The sequence below is a fragment of the Salmo salar genome, chromosome ssa13 (assembly GCF_905237065.1).
Source record: "Salmo salar chromosome ssa13, Ssal_v3.1, whole genome shotgun sequence".
Lineage (NCBI taxonomy): Eukaryota > Metazoa > Chordata > Actinopteri > Salmoniformes > Salmonidae > Salmo > Salmo salar.
In genome coordinates this window covers 39,180,464-39,201,669 of record NC_059454.1, presented here as the reverse complement: position 1 = coordinate 39,201,669, position 21,206 = coordinate 39,180,464, and the positions used below count along the sequence as shown (strand labels likewise).

At 40.8% G+C, this 21,206-nt stretch overlaps 2 protein-coding genes across 3 annotated transcripts in view; one reads left to right on the top strand and one right to left on the bottom strand.

Moving 5' to 3' along the window:
• The window catches only part of syt6a (synaptotagmin VIa), a 74,986-nt gene extending 67,922 nt beyond the window's left edge, over positions 1 to 7,064 (top strand). Inside the window, exons 4-7 of the mRNA XM_014136078.2 lie at positions 659 to 779; positions 2,161 to 2,332; positions 4,860 to 5,010; positions 5,295 to 7,064. Of these exons, the coding sequence (XP_013991553.1) occupies positions 659 to 779; positions 2,161 to 2,332; positions 4,860 to 5,010; positions 5,295 to 5,366 (516 nt within the window). The 3' untranslated portion in view covers positions 5,367 to 7,064. The remainder of the gene's footprint in view (positions 1 to 658; positions 780 to 2,160; positions 2,333 to 4,859; positions 5,011 to 5,294) is intronic.
• A 5,641-nt stretch (positions 7,065 to 12,705) lies between these two features.
• olfml3a (olfactomedin-like 3a) lies at positions 12,706 to 18,864 on the bottom strand. 2 transcript variants are annotated; one of them, XM_014136080.2, is made up of 3 exons: positions 18,516 to 18,864; positions 16,072 to 16,378; positions 12,706 to 13,890 (listed from the first exon to the last, which is right to left on the bottom strand). In XM_014136080.2, exons 1-3 carry the CDS (start codon positions 18,624 to 18,626, stop codon positions 13,106 to 13,108), a joined length of 1,203 nt encoding a protein of 400 aa, XP_013991555.1. In that variant the 5' UTR covers positions 18,627 to 18,864; the 3' UTR covers positions 12,706 to 13,105. The 2 variants fall into 2 exon arrangements, with proteins under 2 accessions (XP_013991555.1, XP_013991557.1); XM_014136082.2 differs by having other exon boundaries at positions 18,575 to 18,864.
• Positions 18,865 to 21,206: the final 2,342 nt, after the last annotated feature.

Here is a 21,206-nt window from a genome sequence, read left to right as displayed (position 1 = left end):
GTAGGAAGGCCCACTGTTTCCACTGCTTCATCCTGTGGTGATATAGTGCTAAATGATAGTGGCTGACTAGAAACTCAGAGGAATTGAAGGGGTTGTGGTTGTATGGCTTCAGAACTAAAAAAAAAAACGATCTGACCTGAGCTATAGCCATATCTTAAATCTCAACACTAATCCTGGCTCAAACCCAGATTTTTGCATTTTCCCAAATAACATTGACACTTTTTTACTGAGAGGAGGCATTAATAGCAGGCCATATTGCCTTCAGACAGAGAGGGTAAAGGTGCAATGCCTAAACTAACTGATTTGAGAACATTACTGCAGTCTCCACATTGTTCCTTAGCTTCGTTTCCTGTAACCCACTGTAACTTTCTATGTTGTATGTCTTTAGATGTGTAATTCCACAGAAGGACCATAGAGTGCCCATTTGTCACTGTCCTGCAGATTTTTCATTATAACTTCTTGAGCGAGAGCCTGATAGTCAGTTCTGTGTGCAATGGCAGGCTTCACACAAATACAGCTCTTGAGGGAAATTGTAATGACTTTGGCTTTACAATCCATTTCCATCCTAGTGTTTTTGCCCTTGCGTCAGTAGAGCCTGAAGGAATCCTTCCAGTGCTGTGCGTGTGTAACTTTCATTTTTTTCTGTTTGTTCCCACAGGAGAGTGTGGACCTGGGAGAGATCATGTTCTCACTATGCTACCTACCCACTGCTGGACGACTCACTCTCACCGTCATCAAGTGCAGGAACCTCAAGGCCATGGATATCATGGGATACTCAGGTAGGTATGCGCACGCGTGTGTGCGCGTGTGTGCGTGTGTGTGTGTCCATGTCTACGTGCATATGTGTGACTCATTGTTTGTCATAATGACCTGAAAGTAGAAATGCACCCTACCCTGACTGTTACATATGAAATTATAGATACAGTCACATAAAATGTCAAATAAAAAGAGCAAACTAAGGGAAGTCCTCTCTACCGCTTCTAGTTCTGTGGGAATCTATTAATATTCATCAGTGGCAATATGAAGGTGTCATCTGCAGCAGCTTATTTCTATGAGGTTTCAGGCAGTGTTCATTGTTATGTAAGTTTGCATCCCAAATGGCAGCCTGTTCTCTATATACTGTGTAGGGCTCTGGGCAAAAGTAGTGCACGATGTGGGGAATGGGGTGCCATTTGGGACACAGCCTAAAAGTCTGCTGTTCCATATTCCATTTATATTATCAATAACCAGATACCATTAGAGGAAATATGTTTGCTTTGGAATTAAAGTGACATTCACTGTGAGTTAAAGGTCATGAATCGGGTTGTACTCATTCAAACCAAAATAAGACATGTTATTATTTACCTCTCATCTTTATTTACATTTTACAAGTTTAACACCCCTCCTCAGAGGATTTACATGTCTCCCAGTAGTTTCTGAATAGAACTGGATCTGTGTGCAGTAAACCATGGCTAATCAACGGTACCCTGAAGCATATTTGGTTGCAAAGCAAGCCCTCCTTATATTGTTGTTTATGAATTGAGGACAGCTTACATCTGACTATTATACTGGAATAATGTATCATAGGAGCTGACAGATGAAGATTGAAATCAGTATTCACCACAACAATGTTTCACTTTATCCCGTTAAAGCACTCTGTCAAATGCCTTCACTTGCTTCGCTTTCAATACCTGAGGTGTTGACTCATCAATATTTAATGTACAGCGAATTATTCCAGACATTTTCAAGGATGTTATTGCTATATTTAGGTTTAAGTAGAGCAGGAGTGGAATACACATGGGAAATACATATGGGAAATGAAATTGATCGCAGCAGCTGCTGAATCAAAACTGATATGTTTGAGTTAAGGTGAGGTCACTGTAGGCCCTACAGTAATTGGAATAGCTTTTGATTCTCAAATGCTGAGACAATGCCTGCATGTCAAGTGTTATAGAGATAGATCTACACCATCTCTATCGCACATCACACTAACAGAGACTAACATCCAAGCATTGAAAGACAAACTTGTCATCTCATTCTCTCAGGATGTCTCTCGTGACAGACTGTTTGCAGGAAATTTGATTCTGGGTTCGAGGATTAATCTCAAGATAATGTAGCTATGGAATATAGAATTTAGATTCGTTATAACCACCTCATACCTTTCCTTTCTCTCATTGGCAGATCCCTACGTCAAAGTGTCTCTCGTCTGTGACGGGAGGCGTTTGAAAAAGAAGAAGACAACCATCAAGAAGAACACTCTGAACCCCACGTACAATGAGGCCATCATCTTCGACATCCCCCCAGACAGCATGGACCACGTCAGCCTGCACATCTCAGTCATGGACTATGACTTGTACATACTGTTTAAAAATATATATTGGCACCTACAGTTGAAGTCGGAAGTTTACATACACCTTAGCCAAATACATTTAAACTCAGTTTTTCACAATTCCTGACATTTAATCCTAGTAAAAATTCCCTGTCAGATAGGATCACCACTTTATATTAAGAATGTGAAATGTCAGAATAATAGTAGAGGGAATGATTTATTTCAGCTTTTATTTCTTTTATCAACTTCCCAGTGGGTCAGAAGTTTACATACACTCAATTAGTATTTGGTAGCATTGCCTTTAAATTGTTTAACTTGGGTCAAACATTTCGGGTAGCCTTCCACAAGCTTCCCACAATAAGTTGGGTGAATTTTGGCCCATTCCTCTTGACAGAGCTGGTGTAACAGAGTCAGGTTTGTAGGCCTCCTTGCTCGCACACGCTTTTTCAGTTCTAGGATTGAGGTCAGGGCTTTGTGATGGCCACTCCAATACCTTGACTTTATTGTCCTTAAGCCATTTTGCCACAACCTTGGAAGTATGCTCGGGGTCATTGTCCATTTGGAAGATCCATTTGCAACCAAGCTTTAACTTCCTGACGGATGTCTTGAGATGTTGCTTCAATATATCCAAATCATTTTCCTCCCTCGTGATGCCATCTATTTTGTGAAGTGCACCAGTCCCTCCTGCAGCAAAGCACCCCCAGAGCATGATGCTGCCACCCCCGTGCATCACGATTGGGATGGTGTTCTTCGGCTTGCAAGTCTCTCCCTTTTCCCTCCAAACATGTTATGGCCAAACAGTTCTATTTTTATTTCATCAGACCAGAGGACATTCCTCCAAAAAGTACGATCTTTGCCCCCATGTGCAGTTGCAAACCGTAGTCTGGCTTTTTTATGGCGGTTTTGGAGCAGTGGCTTCTTCCTTGCTGAGCGGCCTTTCAGGTTATGTCGATATAGGACTAGTTTTACTGTGGCTATAGATACTTTTGTACCTGTTTCCTCCAGCATCTTCACAAAGTCCTTTGCTGTGGTTCTGTTCATCTCTAGGAGACAAAACGCGTCTCCTTCCTGAGCGGTATGACGGCTGCGTGGTCCCATGGTGTTTATACTTGTGTACGATTGTTTGTGCAGATGAACTTGGTACCTTCAGGCATTTGGAAATTGCTCCCAAGGATGACAATAATTTTTCTGAGGTCTTGGCTGATTTCTATTTATTTTCCCATGATGCCAAGCAAAGAGGCACTGAGTTTGAAGGTAGGCCTTGAAATACATCCACAGGTACACCTCCAATTGACTCAAATGATGTCAATTAGCCTATTAGAAACTTCTAAAGCCATGACATCATTTTCTGGAATTTTCAAAGGTGTTTATTAAAGGCACAGTCAACTTAGTGTATGTAAACTTCTGACCCACTGGAATTGTGATACAGTGAATTATAAGTGAAAGAATCTGTTTGTAAACAATTGTTGGAAAAATGACTTGTGTCATGCACAAAGTAGATGTCCTAACCGATCGCCAAAACTATAGTTTGTTAACAAGAAATTTGTGGAGTGGTTGAAAAACTAGTTTTAATGACTCCAACCTAAGTGTATGCAAACTTCCGACTTCAACTGTAAATATAAATCTGCCGTGCACACTTTCCAGCCACTTGGTGGGAGTCTGTCAAGAGAGACTATGTTCGATTGAACTCAGTTTTACGTTTGCTGAAACATTGTCAAAACATTTAACTCAGACGGTTCTCTCAGAGGAGTATTCTGTATCTGTGCAGTTTGCATGATATGCCTCCTCGAATAGAGCACTCTGTGTGTTGTCTATTTTTTTTTAAACAAATGGGACAACAAAGAGAAAGAAAAGGTCAGGAGTCAGGACAATCACTTCGCTGGCCAAAGGGATGCTCTGAGGGTAGTCTTTATCAACCAACATGGCTGGTTAAATGGGTGCAGGTGTGCTAGTCTATTAACACACGTGTGTGTTGCTAACTGGCAAACCGAGTCTACTGTGGTTATCAAGTTGTCCTTGTTTACTAGTCAGTCCCTTCGATCTAGGATTATGTTGTGGGTGTAGGGATTATGATGAGGAAGAACAAACGTCACCATTGGTCTGAGCCAATCCAGAGAGGAGTTTGTTGGTGCCATTATCGTTTGTAGTTGTTGAGCACAAACCCTTTCTTCATTGCATTTACATTTCAGACATAATCTCTCAAAGAGATATGGAAATGTCTCCTTTTAACCACACAGATGACTCAGCTCTATTCACATGAATTACAACCGCGACATGATCACCTCACCTCTCCCTTTCACTTCTTGCAACTGTATCCTCTGATAACAAAATGTATGTAATAAGAGTTGGAGATGCCAAATTAGTTTATTTAAGGTCAATTCCACGATTTTACATTGGTGGGTTCCCAGAATACTTACACCGCTGCATGTAATACAAATTCAGCTATAGAATCAACCCTGCATTTTGTAATGTAGTGTGTCTGAAGAGCAGGATTAGCTGTAATGTTGTGTTGACGTTGTGTGATGTTGTGTGTGTTGTCTGGCCCCTGCAGGGTTGGTCACAATGAGATCATTGGTGTGAACCGTGTGGGGTGCAGTGCTGAGGGGCTTGGCAAGGGCCACTGGAACGAGATGCTGGCGTACCCACGCAAGCCCATTGCACACTGGCACCCCCTACTGGAGGCCAAGAAATCAGAGAAAGAGGTTAGTTCATACAGCACGTTGCAGTGTATGAAGAATAATGTGTAGACTATATTTACTATATGTACTATATTTTATATAGTAAAATATATATATTTTCAACGATCACATGTAGGATAAAATCAATGTCCGATATTGTAATAGTGTAATATCTATGTTCTAACTGAAGTGTGTGTGTGTGTGTGTGTGTGTGTGTGTGTGTGTGTGTGTGTGTGTGTGTGTGTGTGTGTGTGTGTGTGTGTGTGTGTGTGTGTGTGTCTGCCTGTGTGTCTGTCTGTGTACTGCAGTGGAAAACGCGGACGGCCAGTTTTGACAGCCAGGGCTCCTGCCCCTCCCCCAGGCGTCCTGCTAGCCCCTGAGCAGAACCACATGTGACCCTAGTGGAACGGCCCAGGTTTGGTTTGGGTCTCTTCTATCTCTCCTACTGATCCTACTTCCTGTCTGTTCTGTCTGCCTGAGCCTAAGGAGAAGCATAACCCCACTGAGTCTCTCTCTCAGTCTTCACTTTCCCTCAAGTGTAGCCACAGAGTGCTCCCAGTCCTAAGACCAGATCCTGGATCAGCATCGTCAGTTATTTGTGATAGTAACGTTGTTTAAAAAAAAATCAACATTAGAATTACTGATCTGGAGTCAGACCTAGACCTTGGGAGGCTTTGGTTTGGTTTTTATCCTAAGCTGATCTTCTCAAGTGAGTCCCCAAAGGGGAAGATTGTTGTCTGAGTGGAACAGCAGACTGCCGTTTTCCAGTGTATCTATCTTTGGGTTGAGGCTAATGGAATGTGATCACAGCGCTCTCACAGGGACTTGGTCTAAACACACTGACGTTTCTGCTCAGCACTGCAGAGCTCTTTGATGAGAGGCTCCACATGGAAATCACACTTTGAATGCAGTTGAAGTTTCCCAGAGAGACAGAGAAAGAGAACTGAAGGATATGGGGTAAGATAGGAACTGAAGGACAGTGGACGGAACTTAGGAATATCTAAAGCCGTCTGCCCTTACTTTCTCCTTTTGTGCGGCAGTAACAAAAAAACATTGTGACACAATCAAATGTGTAGTTCTTTCACCAAACATTAACTGTCATAGTAACCAAGCCAAACAAGGCAACAAACTCATTTGAAAATAGTAGCTATGTTGTATATCTTCTCGACATAAACCTTTACATTTTCGGGAGTAATGAACAGAACTTAAAGGGGTGGTTTTAACCAGTCAAATAGTGTTCATTGAGTTTATAGCGGTTCATTGAATCAACAAATGATGATCAGCACACAATATGAGCACATTGCAACAATGTTGGAGCATAGCACCTCCTGAGTGTCTTTCTATGGAGCAACAAAGAGTTAAATAGCCCACAGACTCCGAACCCCCCTTACCTGTCTCTCTTTGTTTTCTCCTAGTTAGTCTTGGTTCTCTTACCTCTTCCATCAAAGTGTATTCTCATTAGTCCCGTTCCCATAGTTTTCCTCTCTCAGCTGAACGTACTGCACTTCTTCAGCACCTTCTTATCGTGTTCTGTTCTCTGGGGTTGGTTTGAACTGTACAGCACAGTCCTCTATCTGCTAATGTAAAGTTTGTATTTCCCACCAGAATACAAATTAGATATAGAACTAGTATTGTTGTGTTTTGGGAGTTTTCCTTATCCTGCAGCGTCCAGACCTCTTCTCCAGAATAGGAGAACATGACCATCGATGGACCAATAATCAACTATTCATTTCATATTATATTGTCTATCATAAACCAGAGGTACACTGGAGCAATTTGTAATGGGGTGACTTTCAATCTGCTCTTTATACAAGGATTAGTTTATTGAATATTGTTGAGGAGTTTGATCTAAATCCAAACATGATTTGCATTATTGAACATTATTCAACAAAATCCAATAAGTCAGCGTTTACGGTACATGTAGGCAGTCATGTAGCTACTTCTTCTACTGTTTTTCTAATGGTTGTACTGCTGGATATTGGACAGATATACAGTACCAGTCAAAGGTTTGGACACAAATACTCATTCAACGGTTTTTCTTTCTTTTTTACTATTTTCTACATTATAGAATAGTAGTGAAGACATCAAAACTATGAAATAACACATATGGAATCATGTAGTAACCAAAAAAAGTGTTAACAAATCACTGTTTGCCTTGATGACAGCTATTGCACAGTCTTGGCATTCTCTCAACCAGCTTCATGACGAATGCTTTTCCAACAGTATTGAGGGAGTTCCCACATATGCTGAGTACTTGTTAGCTGCTTTTTCTTCACTCTGCAGTCCAACTCAGTTCAAACAATCTCAATTGGGTTGAGGTTGGTTGATTGTGGAGGCCAGGTCATCTGATGCAGCACTCCACCACTCTCCTTCATGGTCAAATAGCCCTTACACAACCCAGAGGTGTGTTTTGGTTCATTGTCCTGTTGAAAAATAAATATATGCGGATATCATCTGTTCACCTACTCTGCGTCTCACAAAGACACGGCGGTTGGAACCAAAAATCTCTCAAATTTGGACTCATCAGACCGAAGGACAGATTTCTACTAGTCTAATATCCATTGCTGGTGTTTCTTGGCCCAAGCAAGTCTCTTCTTCTTATTGGTGTCCTTTAGTAGTGGTTTCTTTGCAGCAATTCGACCATGAAGGCCTGATTCACACAGTCTCCTCTGAACAGTTGATGTTGAGATGTGTCTGTTACTTGAACTCTGTGAAGCATTTATTTGGGCTGCAAACTGAGGTGCAATTAACTCTAATGAATTTATCCTCCGCAGCAGAGGTAACTCTAGGTCTTCCTTTCCTATGGCGGTCCTCATGAGAGCCAGTTTCATCCTAGCGCTTGATGGTTTTTGCGACAGCACTTGAAGAAACTTCGGATTGACTGACCTTCATGTCTTAAAGTAATGATGGACTGTTGTTTCTCTTTGCTTATTTGAGATTTGTTCTTGCCATAATATGGACTTAGTCTTTTACCAAATAGGGTTATATTCTGTATACCACCCCTACCTTGTCACAACACAACTGATTGACTCAAACACATTAAGAAGGAAAGACATTCCACAAATTAACTTTTAAGAAGGCACACCTGTTAATTGAAATGCATTCCAGGTGACTACCTCATGAAGCTGGTTGAGAGAATACCAATAGTGTGCAAAGCTATCATCAAGGCAAAGGGTGGATTTGTTTAAAACTTTTTTGGTTACTACATGATTCCATATGTGTAACGGGCGTCGTAAGGATTGGACCAAGGTGCAGCGGGAACGTGTATACTCATCTTCTTTATTAAATCAAAAGAAGAAAAAACAAACAAATCACGTATACAAAACAATGAACGACACTAAACAGTCCTGTCATGTGCACAGACACAAAGCAGGAGACAACTACCGACAAACCCTATTACAAAAACACCCCTATACATAGGACCTTCAATCAGAGGCAACGAGGAACAGCTGCCTCCAATTGAAGGTCAATCCAATGAACTAAACATAGAAATAGATAGACTAGACTGAACATAGAAATACACTAACATAGAACATAGCCCAACAAACCCCGAACCACATAAAACAAACACCCCCTGCCACGTCCTGATCAAACTACAATAACAAATAACCCCTTTACTGGTCAGGACGTGACAATATGTGTTATTTCATAGTTTTGATGTCTTTACTATTATTCTGCAATGTAGAAAATAGTAAAAATAAAGAAAAACCCTGGAATGAGTAGGTGTGTCCAAACTTTTGACTGTATAAAAAGGTAAAAACTAATATTGGTTTGATTATAATGGTTATTTAGTCTATTTCTACATTGTGGTTCTATGAGTACAATCTAATAATTGATGTCATCTCAATACCCAAATGTGTATCAAACAGACAAAAGAAAACAACCCCATTGGTGTATAGTTTTTTGGTGCCAAACGTGTTTGTAGCAAAAGTAGACTATAATTTGTTCTGTCACAAAAATAATTAAAGTAATGTCAGTCATTGAAATTTCCAGGCCACCCATTCGTAAAATGTATGCACGCATGACTATAAGTCGCCTTGGATAAAAGTGTCTGCTAAATGGCATATGTTATATATTATTAATTCATGTTTTCTTTCCAGTGAGACTCATTATATTCTGCGCTATGTAGTAAATGTATTGTTTCAATTATTTGAGAAAATACAGCAGGGATTACAAATAGTTTTTAATAATAACTTGTGCAACCAAACATGGGCTACCAATTAATTGATCTATTTTCCATCAATGTAATTGTCTGCATCATTTCCAATTCCCCATATATTTTTTTGGTAAATATATATATATATATTTATATATTTATATTTAAAAAATATATATTTTCCTTTATTATTTTCCCTAATTGGGGTAAAGTTATGGACTACAACACTGAGGCTTCCACTTCCAGCTGATACTGTAATACTATAAACATTTTATGAACACAGTATATTTTACAATAGCTTTCTTTTGTTTTTAGTCCCATTCTTCAGATACCCTCAACCCCTCCCATCTATCTCTGAAGAACATCCAGTTTTGATTTCTATTTGCCATATATTTTTAACTGTGCAGTTTCAATAAAGTTCTGAACCTAAATACATTTTACGGACACAGTATATGAGTTATCTTGTTATTTTTTGTCTCACCCTTCAGCTCCACTCAACCCCTCCCATCTATCTCTGAACACCATCCAGTTTTGATTTCTATTTGCCATATATTTTTCAACTGTGCTGTGATGTTTCACAAAAGTTCCAAACCTTTCTATTCTCATAGTTTCTACAGATTGTAAATTAAAGACACCAATTTGATTAGAAGGGTTTTTGTTTGACCCAGTTGGGTTATGTAAGATGTAATAGAAATCAGGAATCTTCCTTAATGTTATTTTATGTTGACCATGACAGTGTTTTGATTATTTTACTAATTGACAAGCACATGTTTGAAAGCACATAGAGAAACAGGTTGGTATAGTGGGTATCAGGAAGTGGGTGTTGTTTACAGAATGTAAGGTGCGGTTTTAAGAGTCACCTTCTCTAATTTAAGCTCTTGAGTGCCCTAAACCAAAGCCTCTACATTAATGTATCCTGTCAACAGAACTTTGGCACTGTGGTTATGTAGCAGTAGTTGTTTGAACTCTTTCTCCATGCATTCTATCTACACAACTTTGGCACTGAGATTTGGTAGTAGTAGTTGTTTTTTAACCCAGGAGGTTATAGTGACTTAATGATGGTACTGGAATGGCCATCCAGATGACAATGTGGCTTCCGCCTGACTACAGCTATGCAGCAAAAGCATGTTTTGAAGATGGTATAAATCAAACAGAGAGGATGCAGAAGAAGCATGGTAAAAGTGAACAAATGTACTTAACATACACACATTAGATCACTGTTTTAGCCATTTCCTTCCTCTAGAGAGAGCAGGCATTTTGTTTGGGAGACAGACAAAACAGACAGAGATTCAGACAGATAGTGTGGGGGAAACTAGCCTAGAGATAGTCGCAGGCCAATGTCTTGCAGTGAGTCAGTGACCTTTCTCTAATAAGCAGTTGGTAGGTCTATGAGAGACAATACAATGAGTCATTTGTTGGATTCCCTCACACCATTATTGTGTCTTTCTTCACAATAGGATTGTTCAGGTTTCCTCACATACTATATTTACTGGTTACAATCCTGATAAGATCCCTCCTTCCATTACTGGTAGACTCCTCATATCTGACTCACTCCAGTTTGTTAAAAAAAAATGACGTATGGTTTTATGTTTTCTCACATATATACAGTAGGTATACACTTGTTGATTAGATTTCTGATTAGATTTATGTCATTTATTTTACACTCCTGATATTTGACTCCAAGTTTGTTTCTATTTGACAAAAATGTATGAAATAACTGACTGTAGTTTTGTTCTTCCTCTGTTTCAGTGGTGTGTTTAATAATGATGATGATCTTCTGTTCTGACTATATAGACTAGTGTGTTTGTTTCCATAGTATGTAATAATATTATGTTATATAAATTTTGCCTCAGTTTATGTACTGTTTTAAAGACCTTTGTCTGTTATTATTATTGTTGTGTTTCTCAATATGATCTTGTATCCTTTCCATTCGTCATGGATAGCACTGACTTTCCAATTTTTTATTGAAGATTTGTACTTGTAATATAACTGTTTTGACAACTGTTCTTGTAATTGAAGCCTGTTAGGGTTTTTTTGTTTGTTTTTGTTTCCTTTTAAATCCTGAATTGTTAATGACTCATAATATGAGGTCCAATGTGTAATAAATTGAACAAAAAATAATTATCTGTTGCGTATTTACATTTTATTTCATTTAAATGTATTTTGCAAGAATGAAAGACAGAAGTTATGAATTACGGTGGTGCAACATTTAAAGATGTACACTACCATTCAAAAGTTTGGGGTCACTTAGAAATGTCCTTGTTTTTTAAAGAAAAGCACATTTTTTGTCCATTACTATAACATCAAATTGATCAGAAATACAGTATAGACATTGTTAATGTTGTAAAGGACTATTGTAGCTGGAAACGACAGAGTTTTTATGGAATATCTACATTGGCGCACAGAGGCCCATTATCAGAAACCATCACTCCTGTGTTCCAATGGCACGTTGTGTTAGCTAATCCAAGTTTATCATTTTAAAAGGCTAATTGATCATTAGAAAACCCTTTTGCAATTATGTTAGCACAACTGAAAACTGCTGTCCTAATTAAAGAAGCAATAAAGCTGGCCTTCTTTAGACTAGTTGAGTATCTGGAGCATCAGCATTTCTTGGTTCGATTACAGGCTCAAAATGGCCAGAAACAAAGACCTTTCTTCTGAAACTCGTCAGTCTATTCTTGTGATGATAAATGAAGGCTATTCCATGTGTGAAATTGCCAAGAAACTGAAGATCTCGTACAACGCTGTTACTACTCCCTTCACAGAACAGAGCAAACTGGCTCTAACCAGAATAGAAAGAGGAGTGGGAGGCCCCGGTGCACAACTGAGCAAGAGGACAAGTACATTTGAGTGTCTAGTTTGAGAAACAGATGCCTCACAAGTCCTCAACTGGCAGCTTCATTGAATAGCACCCGCAAAACACCAGTGTCAACATCAGCAGTGAAGAAGCGACTCCGGAATGCTGGCCTTCTGGGCAGAGTTTCCCTGTCCAGTGTCTGTGTTCTTTTGCCCATCTTAACCTTTTCATTATATTGGCCAGTCTGAGATATGGCTTTTTCTTTGCAACTCTGCCTAGAGGGCCAGCATCCCGGAGTCACCTCTCCACTGTTGACGTTGTGACTGGCGGGTACTATTTAATGAAGCTGCCAGTTTACAGCTGTGCTTACATAATTGCAAAAGGGTTTTCTAATGATCAATTAGCCTTTTAAAATGATAAACTTGGATTAGCTAACACAACGTGCCATTGGAACACAGGAGTGATGGTTGTGGATAATGGGCCTCTGTACGCCTTCTTTCCAAAACAAGGACATTTCTAAGTGACCCCAAAGTTTTGAACGGTAGGGTATGATGAATTATGGTGGCACACATAATATTTTTTTTTTGTATTTATGTAAGATTTCTCCTCTGTAAAGTTTTTGTGACATGATATTTCTCTCTGATTGTGCAGATGAACTTATAATTTAGCCGGAGACTGTCAATTTCACGACTACGTATGTCAAAGTGAACAACAAAGGGAGCAAGCAGCAGGGAAGAGTAAATTGGATTAACTAAAACAAGTGGAATGCAAATAGCCAAATTACATCTTGAGGAGAGCTGGGGCATACATTCCATCATGGCATTCAATTATTCACAGTTTTTGATCTCTGCCCCAAATAAATCCAGTTGTTGCAGACATATTACAATTCCAATCTAATTCAGAGCTCCATTCAACATAAACTTTATATCAAACTGGGGTTGCAATAATATATTTTATATCAGGCACCTACAGTACAGTAATTCAATGCATTATTTCAAGTAAAAAATACAGAGGTACATTTTCCTGTAGAGACAATGTATACAGTATGGACAGTGGGGTGAGTGGTATCAAAAAAACAAATCTATGTCTCCAGTGATAGTCTTCATATTAGAATGTTTTCTCTGACTAAAATGTTATTTGACTAAAATACCCACTCGTCCATCCACTTAAACCATTAGCTTCCTCTTCATGGACAGTTTGTAAAGGATCAGGTAGCCGTCGTCCCAGGCATAGATCTGTTTCTCCTGAGGGTTGTACTTAAGGCTGGCGTGGACTCCATACCTCCTGGGGAAATACAGTAGCGGAGCCTCCTCATTGGTCACCATATCGTTTACGTCAAACACACACTGAATACGAGAGCGACTAGGCAACCTGGTGTTGTAGACCACATAGACCGTCCCACAGACCACGAAGGCTGCCTCCGCATTCACCTGGGGACACTGTGTATCCCACATCTGCTCGATATCCAGGCTGTCTGGGTCCATCTTAGCCAGGTTGATGGACTCACTCTCCCTGGTGGTGTAAAGGGCCCAGAGGCCTTCCTCATCGGCAGCCAGGTCCACAGCAGTCTCTGGGTTGAGGCTGTAGACAGGTCTATGGTCTGCCACCTCCACTGGGAACACAGCACTGTCTGTCAATGTGCCATTCGCCAGGTCATACTTAATGACCTGGAGCTCGTCAGCCCCCTCCATCACGTAGTAGGCATAGCCGTTATAGACGGCACCACCGGTGCCACTCCACAGAGATGGCAGTCTTATGGGCCTGCTGTGGGCTACTCCTGGGGAGGATGAGAAGTCTAGAACAGAGCTGAACTGGTACACGGTGTCCTCTGCCGTGCCGTTGAAGATGTAGACCTTAGAGGTCCTGGCGTCTTTAGTCCACATGCCCTTGGGGCTGCCCATCCTCTTCAGGATCTTCATGGCTCTGATGCTGGAGATGATGTCTATACAATCTGTTGATAGAGAAATGGAGATGGTATCGTGAATAGCCGTTTTCATGAGTGGTCTTAATAACATTGTCAGATGTAATGACAAATCTGGTAATTATGAAGACGTTTTTGTACAGTATACTGTATAAAATGACAACAGATAATGATTATAACATATAAAATATTAGTATTATAAATGTTAATTGTCTATTTGTAGTTTTTAAAATCAAAGATGAGTTCAGGCTGGTCAGCCTGGTCTCATAGCCTAGACGTAACATAGTAATTGTAAATCCGGGACACTCAAATTAGTATGATATGTTACGTTTAGTATGGTTACATAAGAAAGATGTTTACTTATAATGCAAATGTCTAGCAGCCCAAAGGTTGCAAGTTCGAATCTCATCATGGAAACTTTAGCAACTTTTCAACTGCTTACTACTTTTTAGCTACTTCGCAAGTACTTAGAATATTAGCCAACCCTTCCCCTAACGCTAACTTTAACCCTTTAACCTAATTCCTAAACTTAACCCTAATCTTAACTCTAACCCCTAACCCCTAGCCTAGCTGGTAGAGCATAGTGTTTGCAACGCCAGCATGGTGTGTGCAACGCCAGGGTTGTGGGTTCGTTTCCCACGGGGGGCCAGTACAAAAAAAAAAAAAAAAATGCATGAAGTGAAATGTATGCATTCACTACTGTAAGTCACTCTGGATAAGAGCGTCCGCTAAATGACTAAAATGTAAATGTCTAACATTAGCCATCTAGCTAACGTTAACCACCTAGCTAGAATTCGTCAAATATCATGCATTTTGCAAATTCGTAACATGCAGTATTGTACATTTTGCAAATTCGTAACATATAATACAAATTGTAATTCGTAACGTATCATTGTCAGATGTGATGGACATCCACAGATGAATACATACCATACGAAACATTACATATACTAAATGGAGTGTCTCGGATTTACTTGCAGAATACTACTGAATGCTCTGAAACCAGGTTGGTTAGCATCCAGGCATCCAGTTCACATTTCCTTCTCTTGTTGCATCAGCATGCCTCTGCAGTGTCCTTGCCCACCTGAAACATGTTTTGATGTCTACTTCAACATGCAGGGCACATAATGTACCCCGCAGGCTGCAGCAGGCTATTTCAATGCAGTCCAAATTAAAATGAACTCAACACAATCAAAGGGAAGTGGAAGAAGCAGCTACATTGTGCTTTGGAAATTGGGAAAGATGAGTGACACACAGATATGCTGAAGTATAGTAAGGTGGTCTTTTCTTCCAAGAGCCTTTTGCTGTAAAAAGTACATTTTAGCTCTCAAGACAACAAAAAGACTTCCTCTCAATCAGGAGGGGGGGGGGGGGGCTGTTCCGTTCCATATGCATGGAACACTCCTTGAATATGGACTTTCAAAGTATTGCCACTGACCTGAGGGCAACATCTGGTTCCCCCTTTCAGGTAGAGTAAGAGCTCCTGGTAAACACTTTACATGAATGATATAACTGTTTATTTGAGATTTATACACAAATAATTAACAGTTTCTAAACTACTTCTAAACCTTTTATAAACATTTTTTTATGTTAATGTGTTATCGAACCCCCTGATCACTGAGGAGGGTTATGCAGATGCTGAAACTCTTAGACGTCTGTTTGCTCTGTGTTTTACATGAGGTTATACAGTTGACTAAATGAACCTACTGTCTGTGAAATTGAACTTTGAATCGCAACATTATTTGTACCAACCCGCTGTGAGTCACGTTGTAGGTAGTAAAGCCAGACTACCCGTGTCCATGAAGTACAAATAGGAGACTGGTTCCCCCCTCAAATAAATGACTCATAGCCAACTAGCGATAAATCTATAGGAAAATAAAATTAATGACTAGCCTACCCACTGATTCAAAATGTAGCTCTAAATTGCAACATTTTTTTTTTACTTGAAACAAATCTTTGTTTCCTGCCTCTTTTGCTGTGGAATGGGTTTTCAGGGGAGGACACCAACTGCCAAGAGTGGTAAAGAGCTTACTGTAAGCCTAAAAATACTGTAACCATGCTCCATAAGCCAACAGGTCTCCCTTAGCCAAGTCTCTTTCAGGCAGGGAAATGAAGGCACTAGATCAAAGGCAGTCATCCTGTACAGGACGTCAGAGCTCTACGCCTCACGCTCCCCCCAACTCCCCATACACTGCTCCTCTCTCTACTCACCCAAGACTCTGGAGTACCCATCTTCCTCTCCCCCTTTCTTCATCTCCTTCACCCGCTCCTTCACCTCCAGGTCCACATCCACCATTCTGTCTTCCTGGTTCACACAGGGCCTAGCGGGGTTTTGGGTTTCGATGTAGTCCATCTCTCTCTCGATGCGGTCCATTCGTACCCCTGTCCCCTCCAGGTCTTGGCGCAAAGTACCGTGGTCCTGGTTTAGTCCCTTTATAAACTCAGCAGTCTGCTTCTTGAAGTGCCGTAGCTCTGTGTTGTAGTGGTTCGACTGCTCGTGCCATATGAGCATACGATCCTGGGGGAGCATAATGTGTTATCAAGGACGTTGATTTGGTGTGTGGCCAATGATTGAGGATTACTGTAATGCTGGGTGAATGTAATTGTCCTAGTATCAGACTCTAGTTCCTTCCAATCGCACAGGTCTTAAGCACAAGGACAACACTGTGGACAGAGTTCTGAGAAAACTGTATCAGGTGTTGGTGTTTGAACGCGTGTCAAACCAGGGTCATCATGATAATTTATCGTGGCAGAAAGTATCAGCACCCATCAACATCAATTCCACCATCAAAACCTCACATGAAGAAACAAGTTTGTTGTTTATTATCACAATGTTGTTCAGTGATCTGGTTCAGTGACAGTGAACCACAGAGGTTGACTCATACTAAGATTGACAAAAGGTCAAATAGGGGGTGCTTATATATACGTAGCTTTTTCTGTGTATTTATATATATAAGTGTGTAACCTGGACAAGTGTGTGGAAAGGAGACACCCTCGTAGACTGTGGTTACGCCAATGGATCATGTCATCGAGAGAGGTTGAGAATGAAAAGGAATAACTGATTATTTCTCCTCTGTCTAAGACCCTACAGTTTAATTTTCTCTCTTTTACTTGAGTGAGTCCTTGGTTGGATTGGAATAAAAATACTAAATGAAAAAAACGTTCTGAATTGATTTATTCTAATTACTAATGTAAGAGTCGAGCCAGCGGCACCATGGGAGGGAGATTTAAAAAAAGATCAAAAGGACAGGAGGGAGCAGGAAGATTTGAATGATAAACAAATGATTCATTTCAGTCAAGTTAATGTTATTTGTATTGTCACACTATTTTACCAATTTTTGGGGTGTTATATTCGGAAATGCCTCGAAAGAGGAAACTAACGAGTTACATGACATGGTCATAATGAATAGATAGATTGGTGCATATAAATGACTGCATTCTGGACTCTTGATTACTGTAGCTAATAATACTGTAGGATCTACAGCAGACAGAATGGAGCTGCATTCCACTACTTGGACACTTCATCACGCTCAACATATACTGTAAGCAAACTTGGCATAATCAGTATAAAATAGCTGCAATATAGGAGGAGTAGAACACACTCCCACAAACCTGGCATATTATATTTGACAAAATTAATATTGTACAGTGCCTCAAACAGCATTTTCATTTGGCCAAGAGAAATTGCAAGGCACACTTTTGTTGATACATGTTCTTGCTTATTCTAAAGAATAAGATTTTGCCATTATCATTTTTTGTCAGTAACTGCTGTAAATCTTCCTATTGTTTTCATTATCAATGTGTTGTTATCTTTGATCCTCATGAAGAGTTTCACACTGCTTAGTGTGTATTCTGAGAAGGGGAACGAGAATAGGTGTCACGACTGTGTGTAGGATGAGACCAAGGCGCGTATCGTTCCACATCTTTATTATATTGTGAAACTTAGCCAAACAAACAATAAACAAAACACAAACCGTGACGCCAGAGGTGCAACATGCACTAACTTAAAATAATCTCCCACAAACACAGGTGGGAAAAACAACTACTTAAATATGATCCCCAATTAGAGACAACGATGACCAGCTGCCTCTAATTGGGAATCATACAAAACCCCCAACATAGAAAAAATAAACTAGAACACAACATAGAAAAAATAAACTAGATAAACCCCCCAGTCATGCCCTGACCTACTCTACCATAAAAATAAGAGCACTCGATGGTCAGGACGTGACAATAGGAGAAGTACTCAGGCACAGATACGACAGCTCACGGCCACTGATATTCTCTAAGGGCCTTAGCCAGAGAAGTTGATGAGTCGAACAGAGATTGTATTAATTGGATTGCTTTAGTCAACACGTAAAAATATATAAATAAAAAGAAACCTTGCAGGCAGACACTGAGAGCGAACAAAAGTTTTGCAGAATATCAGAGATAAAGCCTGACACATGGCCTTGATTTTTTGTCCTTGATTTCACAGTAACTGCTGTTTGCTGTTCTTTCAGAAAGATGTTGTCTCACTAGCATTCAAAAAGAAAACTTGATTCACCATAACTGCATCATTGATTTGATTCGTGTTCCTTGCCTATAACTTTTCTTACACCACTTTAGGTGGAGTTATGCGGTGTAAAACTGTTGTTTAGGAGTTTGTCTCTTACCTCAATGGCAAGGAATCTGTTCTCCAGATAATCCATGAGACCCTGGTAGTAATACTGACCGTTGGTGAGGACTAGGACCAAGGAGAGGAGGAAGGGGACAGCCGTTGTCATGGTTGATAGATCCAAGGGACAGTCTGGGCGTCCTGTACGTAAGTCCAGGTAGCAAAAATACTTCCTTCTGTCTGGTCCGGTCTCCTTGTGGTCTTCTTATGGTTGGTTTCCTACAGTGTGAGTGTTCGTGAATAACTGTGTGTGTGTGTGTGTGTGTGTGTGTGTGTGTGTGTGTGTGTGTGTGTGTGTGTGTGTGTGTGTGTGTGTGTGTGTGTGTGTGTGTGTGTGTGTGTGGGTGTGTGTGTGTGTAAGCCTGTGTGTGTCCCTGTATGTGGGAGAGTGTGTGTGTGGATGTGAGAGAGAGAGAGAGAGAGAGAGAGAAGGGCCAGGTTCTTGGGTTTCAAACTCTTTGGCTCACTCACGTTGCTGGAATGTTTTCACGAACTCCCAGGGAGGAGCCTTGTTCCTCTAGCCCCTTTCTGTCCTTAAAACGTGAATGTACTGTTGTACTGGACACTGAGCAACACTGTGTGTGTGTATGTGTGTGTACGTGTGCGTGCGTGCATGCGAGTGTGCATGTGTACGCGAGTGTGTACGTGCGTGAGTGTGTACGTGTGTGGGTGGGTGCGCCCGTGCATGACTGTTGACCGAGAGATAGACAGTTGTTTATGGATTTGCGGCTGGAGCACAACCAAATCCCTTTCACGTAGTCTCAGAGTATATAGTATATATTCTGTCTTTGTCTTTGTCTAAGTTTTAGCTCACAATCTCAATCACTTCTGCAACTTCTCTTTAAGCATTCCTTTGCAAATGAAAATTGTGCCAAACTCTATGATCAAAGGTCATGAAGAAATTCTTGACTGTGGTGTACATCATCCAATCTAATACATTTCAAACACAGATACAGTAAATGCTTCACATGCAAATCTTTATAAATCCAAGGTATTTCATCATCCTCATCATATTCAAAAGCAATATTCCAAATCTGTTTTAATAATGTGCGTATCCCTACAGATCCTTAAATAACAGCAGGGAGTCTAAAGATAAGCCCACTGCAAACCAGGACACACAAAAAAAATTAAAACACTTGTTATTTCGAAGCTAAAACAAAATGTAATTCACTTACAGTATATCGCCATCATACAAAGCCTCAACTCTGGTGGGCCCACACGGGCTGGCTTATCAAATCAAATCAAATGTTATATGTCACATGAGCCGAATACAACAGGTTACAACCGTACAGTGAAATGCTTACTTACAAGCCCTTAATTTAACCAACAATGCACTTTTAAGACAAAATAACTGTTATGAAAGTATTTACTAAATAAACTGAAGTAAACAATAAATAAATAAATAAAAATAGCAACAAGGCTATATACAGGGGGTACCGGTACAGAGTCAATGTGCGGGGGCACAGGTTAGTCGGGGTAATTGAGGTAATATGTACATGTAGGTAGAGGTAAAGTGACTATGCATAGATAATAAACAGAGAGTAGCAGCAGCGTAAAAATGGGGCAGGGGGTGGTCAATGCAAATAGTCCGGGTAGCCATTTGGTTAGCTGTTCAGGAGTCTAATGGCTTGGGGGTAGAAGCTCTTAAGAAGACTTTTTGACCTAGACTTGATGCTCCGGTACCGCTTGCCGTGCGGTAGCAGAGAGAACAGTCTATGACTAGGGTGGCTGGAGTCTTTGACAATTTTTAAGGCCTTGCTCTGTCACTGCCTGGTATAGAGGTCCTGGATGGCAGGAAGCTTGGCCCCAGTGATGTACTGGTCTGTACACACTACCCTCTGTAGTGCCTGGCGGTCAGAGACTGAGCAGTTGCCATACCAGGCAGTGATGCAACCAGTCAGGATGCTCTCGATGGTGCAGTTATAGAACTTTTTGAGGATCTGAGGACCCATGCCAAATCTTTTCAGTCTCCTGAGGGGGCGTTGTCGTGCCCTCTTCATGACTGTCTTGGTGTGTTTGGACCATGACAGCTGGTTGGTGATGTGAACACCAAGGAACTTGAAGCTCTCAACCTGCTCCACTAAAGCCCTGTCGATGAGAATGGGGGCGTGCTCGGCCCTCCTTTTCCTGTAGTCCACAATCATCTCCTTAGTCTTGATCACATTGAGGGAGAGGTTGTTATCCTGGCACACCACTGCCAGGTCTCTGACCTCCTCCCTATAGGCTGTCTCATTGTTGTCGGTGATCAGGCCTACCACTGTTGTGTCGTCGGCAAACTTACTGATGGTGTTGGAGTTGTGCTTGGCCATGCAGTCATGGGTGAACAGGGAGTACAGAAGGGGACTGATCACACACCCCTGAGGGGCCCCCGTGTTGTGGATCAGCGTAGCATATGTGTTGTTACCTACCCTTACCACCTGCTGGTGGCCCATCAGAAAGTCCAGGATCCAGTTGCAGAGGGAGGTGTTTAGTCCCAGGGTCCTTAGCTTAGTGATGAGCTTTGAGGGCACTATGGTGTTGAACGCTGAGCTGTAGTCAATGAATAGCATTCTCATGTAGGTGTTCCTTTTGTCCAGGTGGGAAAGGGCAGTGTGGAGTGCAATAGATATTGCATAATCTGTGGATCTGTTGGGGCGGTATGCAAATGGTGTTGATGTGAGCAATGACCAGCCTTTCAAAGAACTTCATG

Excerpts from the sequence above, each read along its gene's own strand:
- olfml3a (XM_014136080.2), bottom strand. The coding sequence starts at position 18,626 with ATGACAACGGCTGTCCCCTTCCTCCTCTCCTTGGTCCTAGTCCTCACC. Across the intron at positions 16,379-18,515 it reads ACAGATTCCTTGCCATTGAG|GATCGTATGCTCATATGGCA; the intron begins GTAAGAGACAAA and ends ATGCTCCCCCAG. Across the intron at positions 13,891-16,071 it reads TGGGTACTCCAGAGTCTTGG|ATTGTATAGACATCATCTCC; the intron begins GTGAGTAGAGAG and ends CTCTATCAACAG.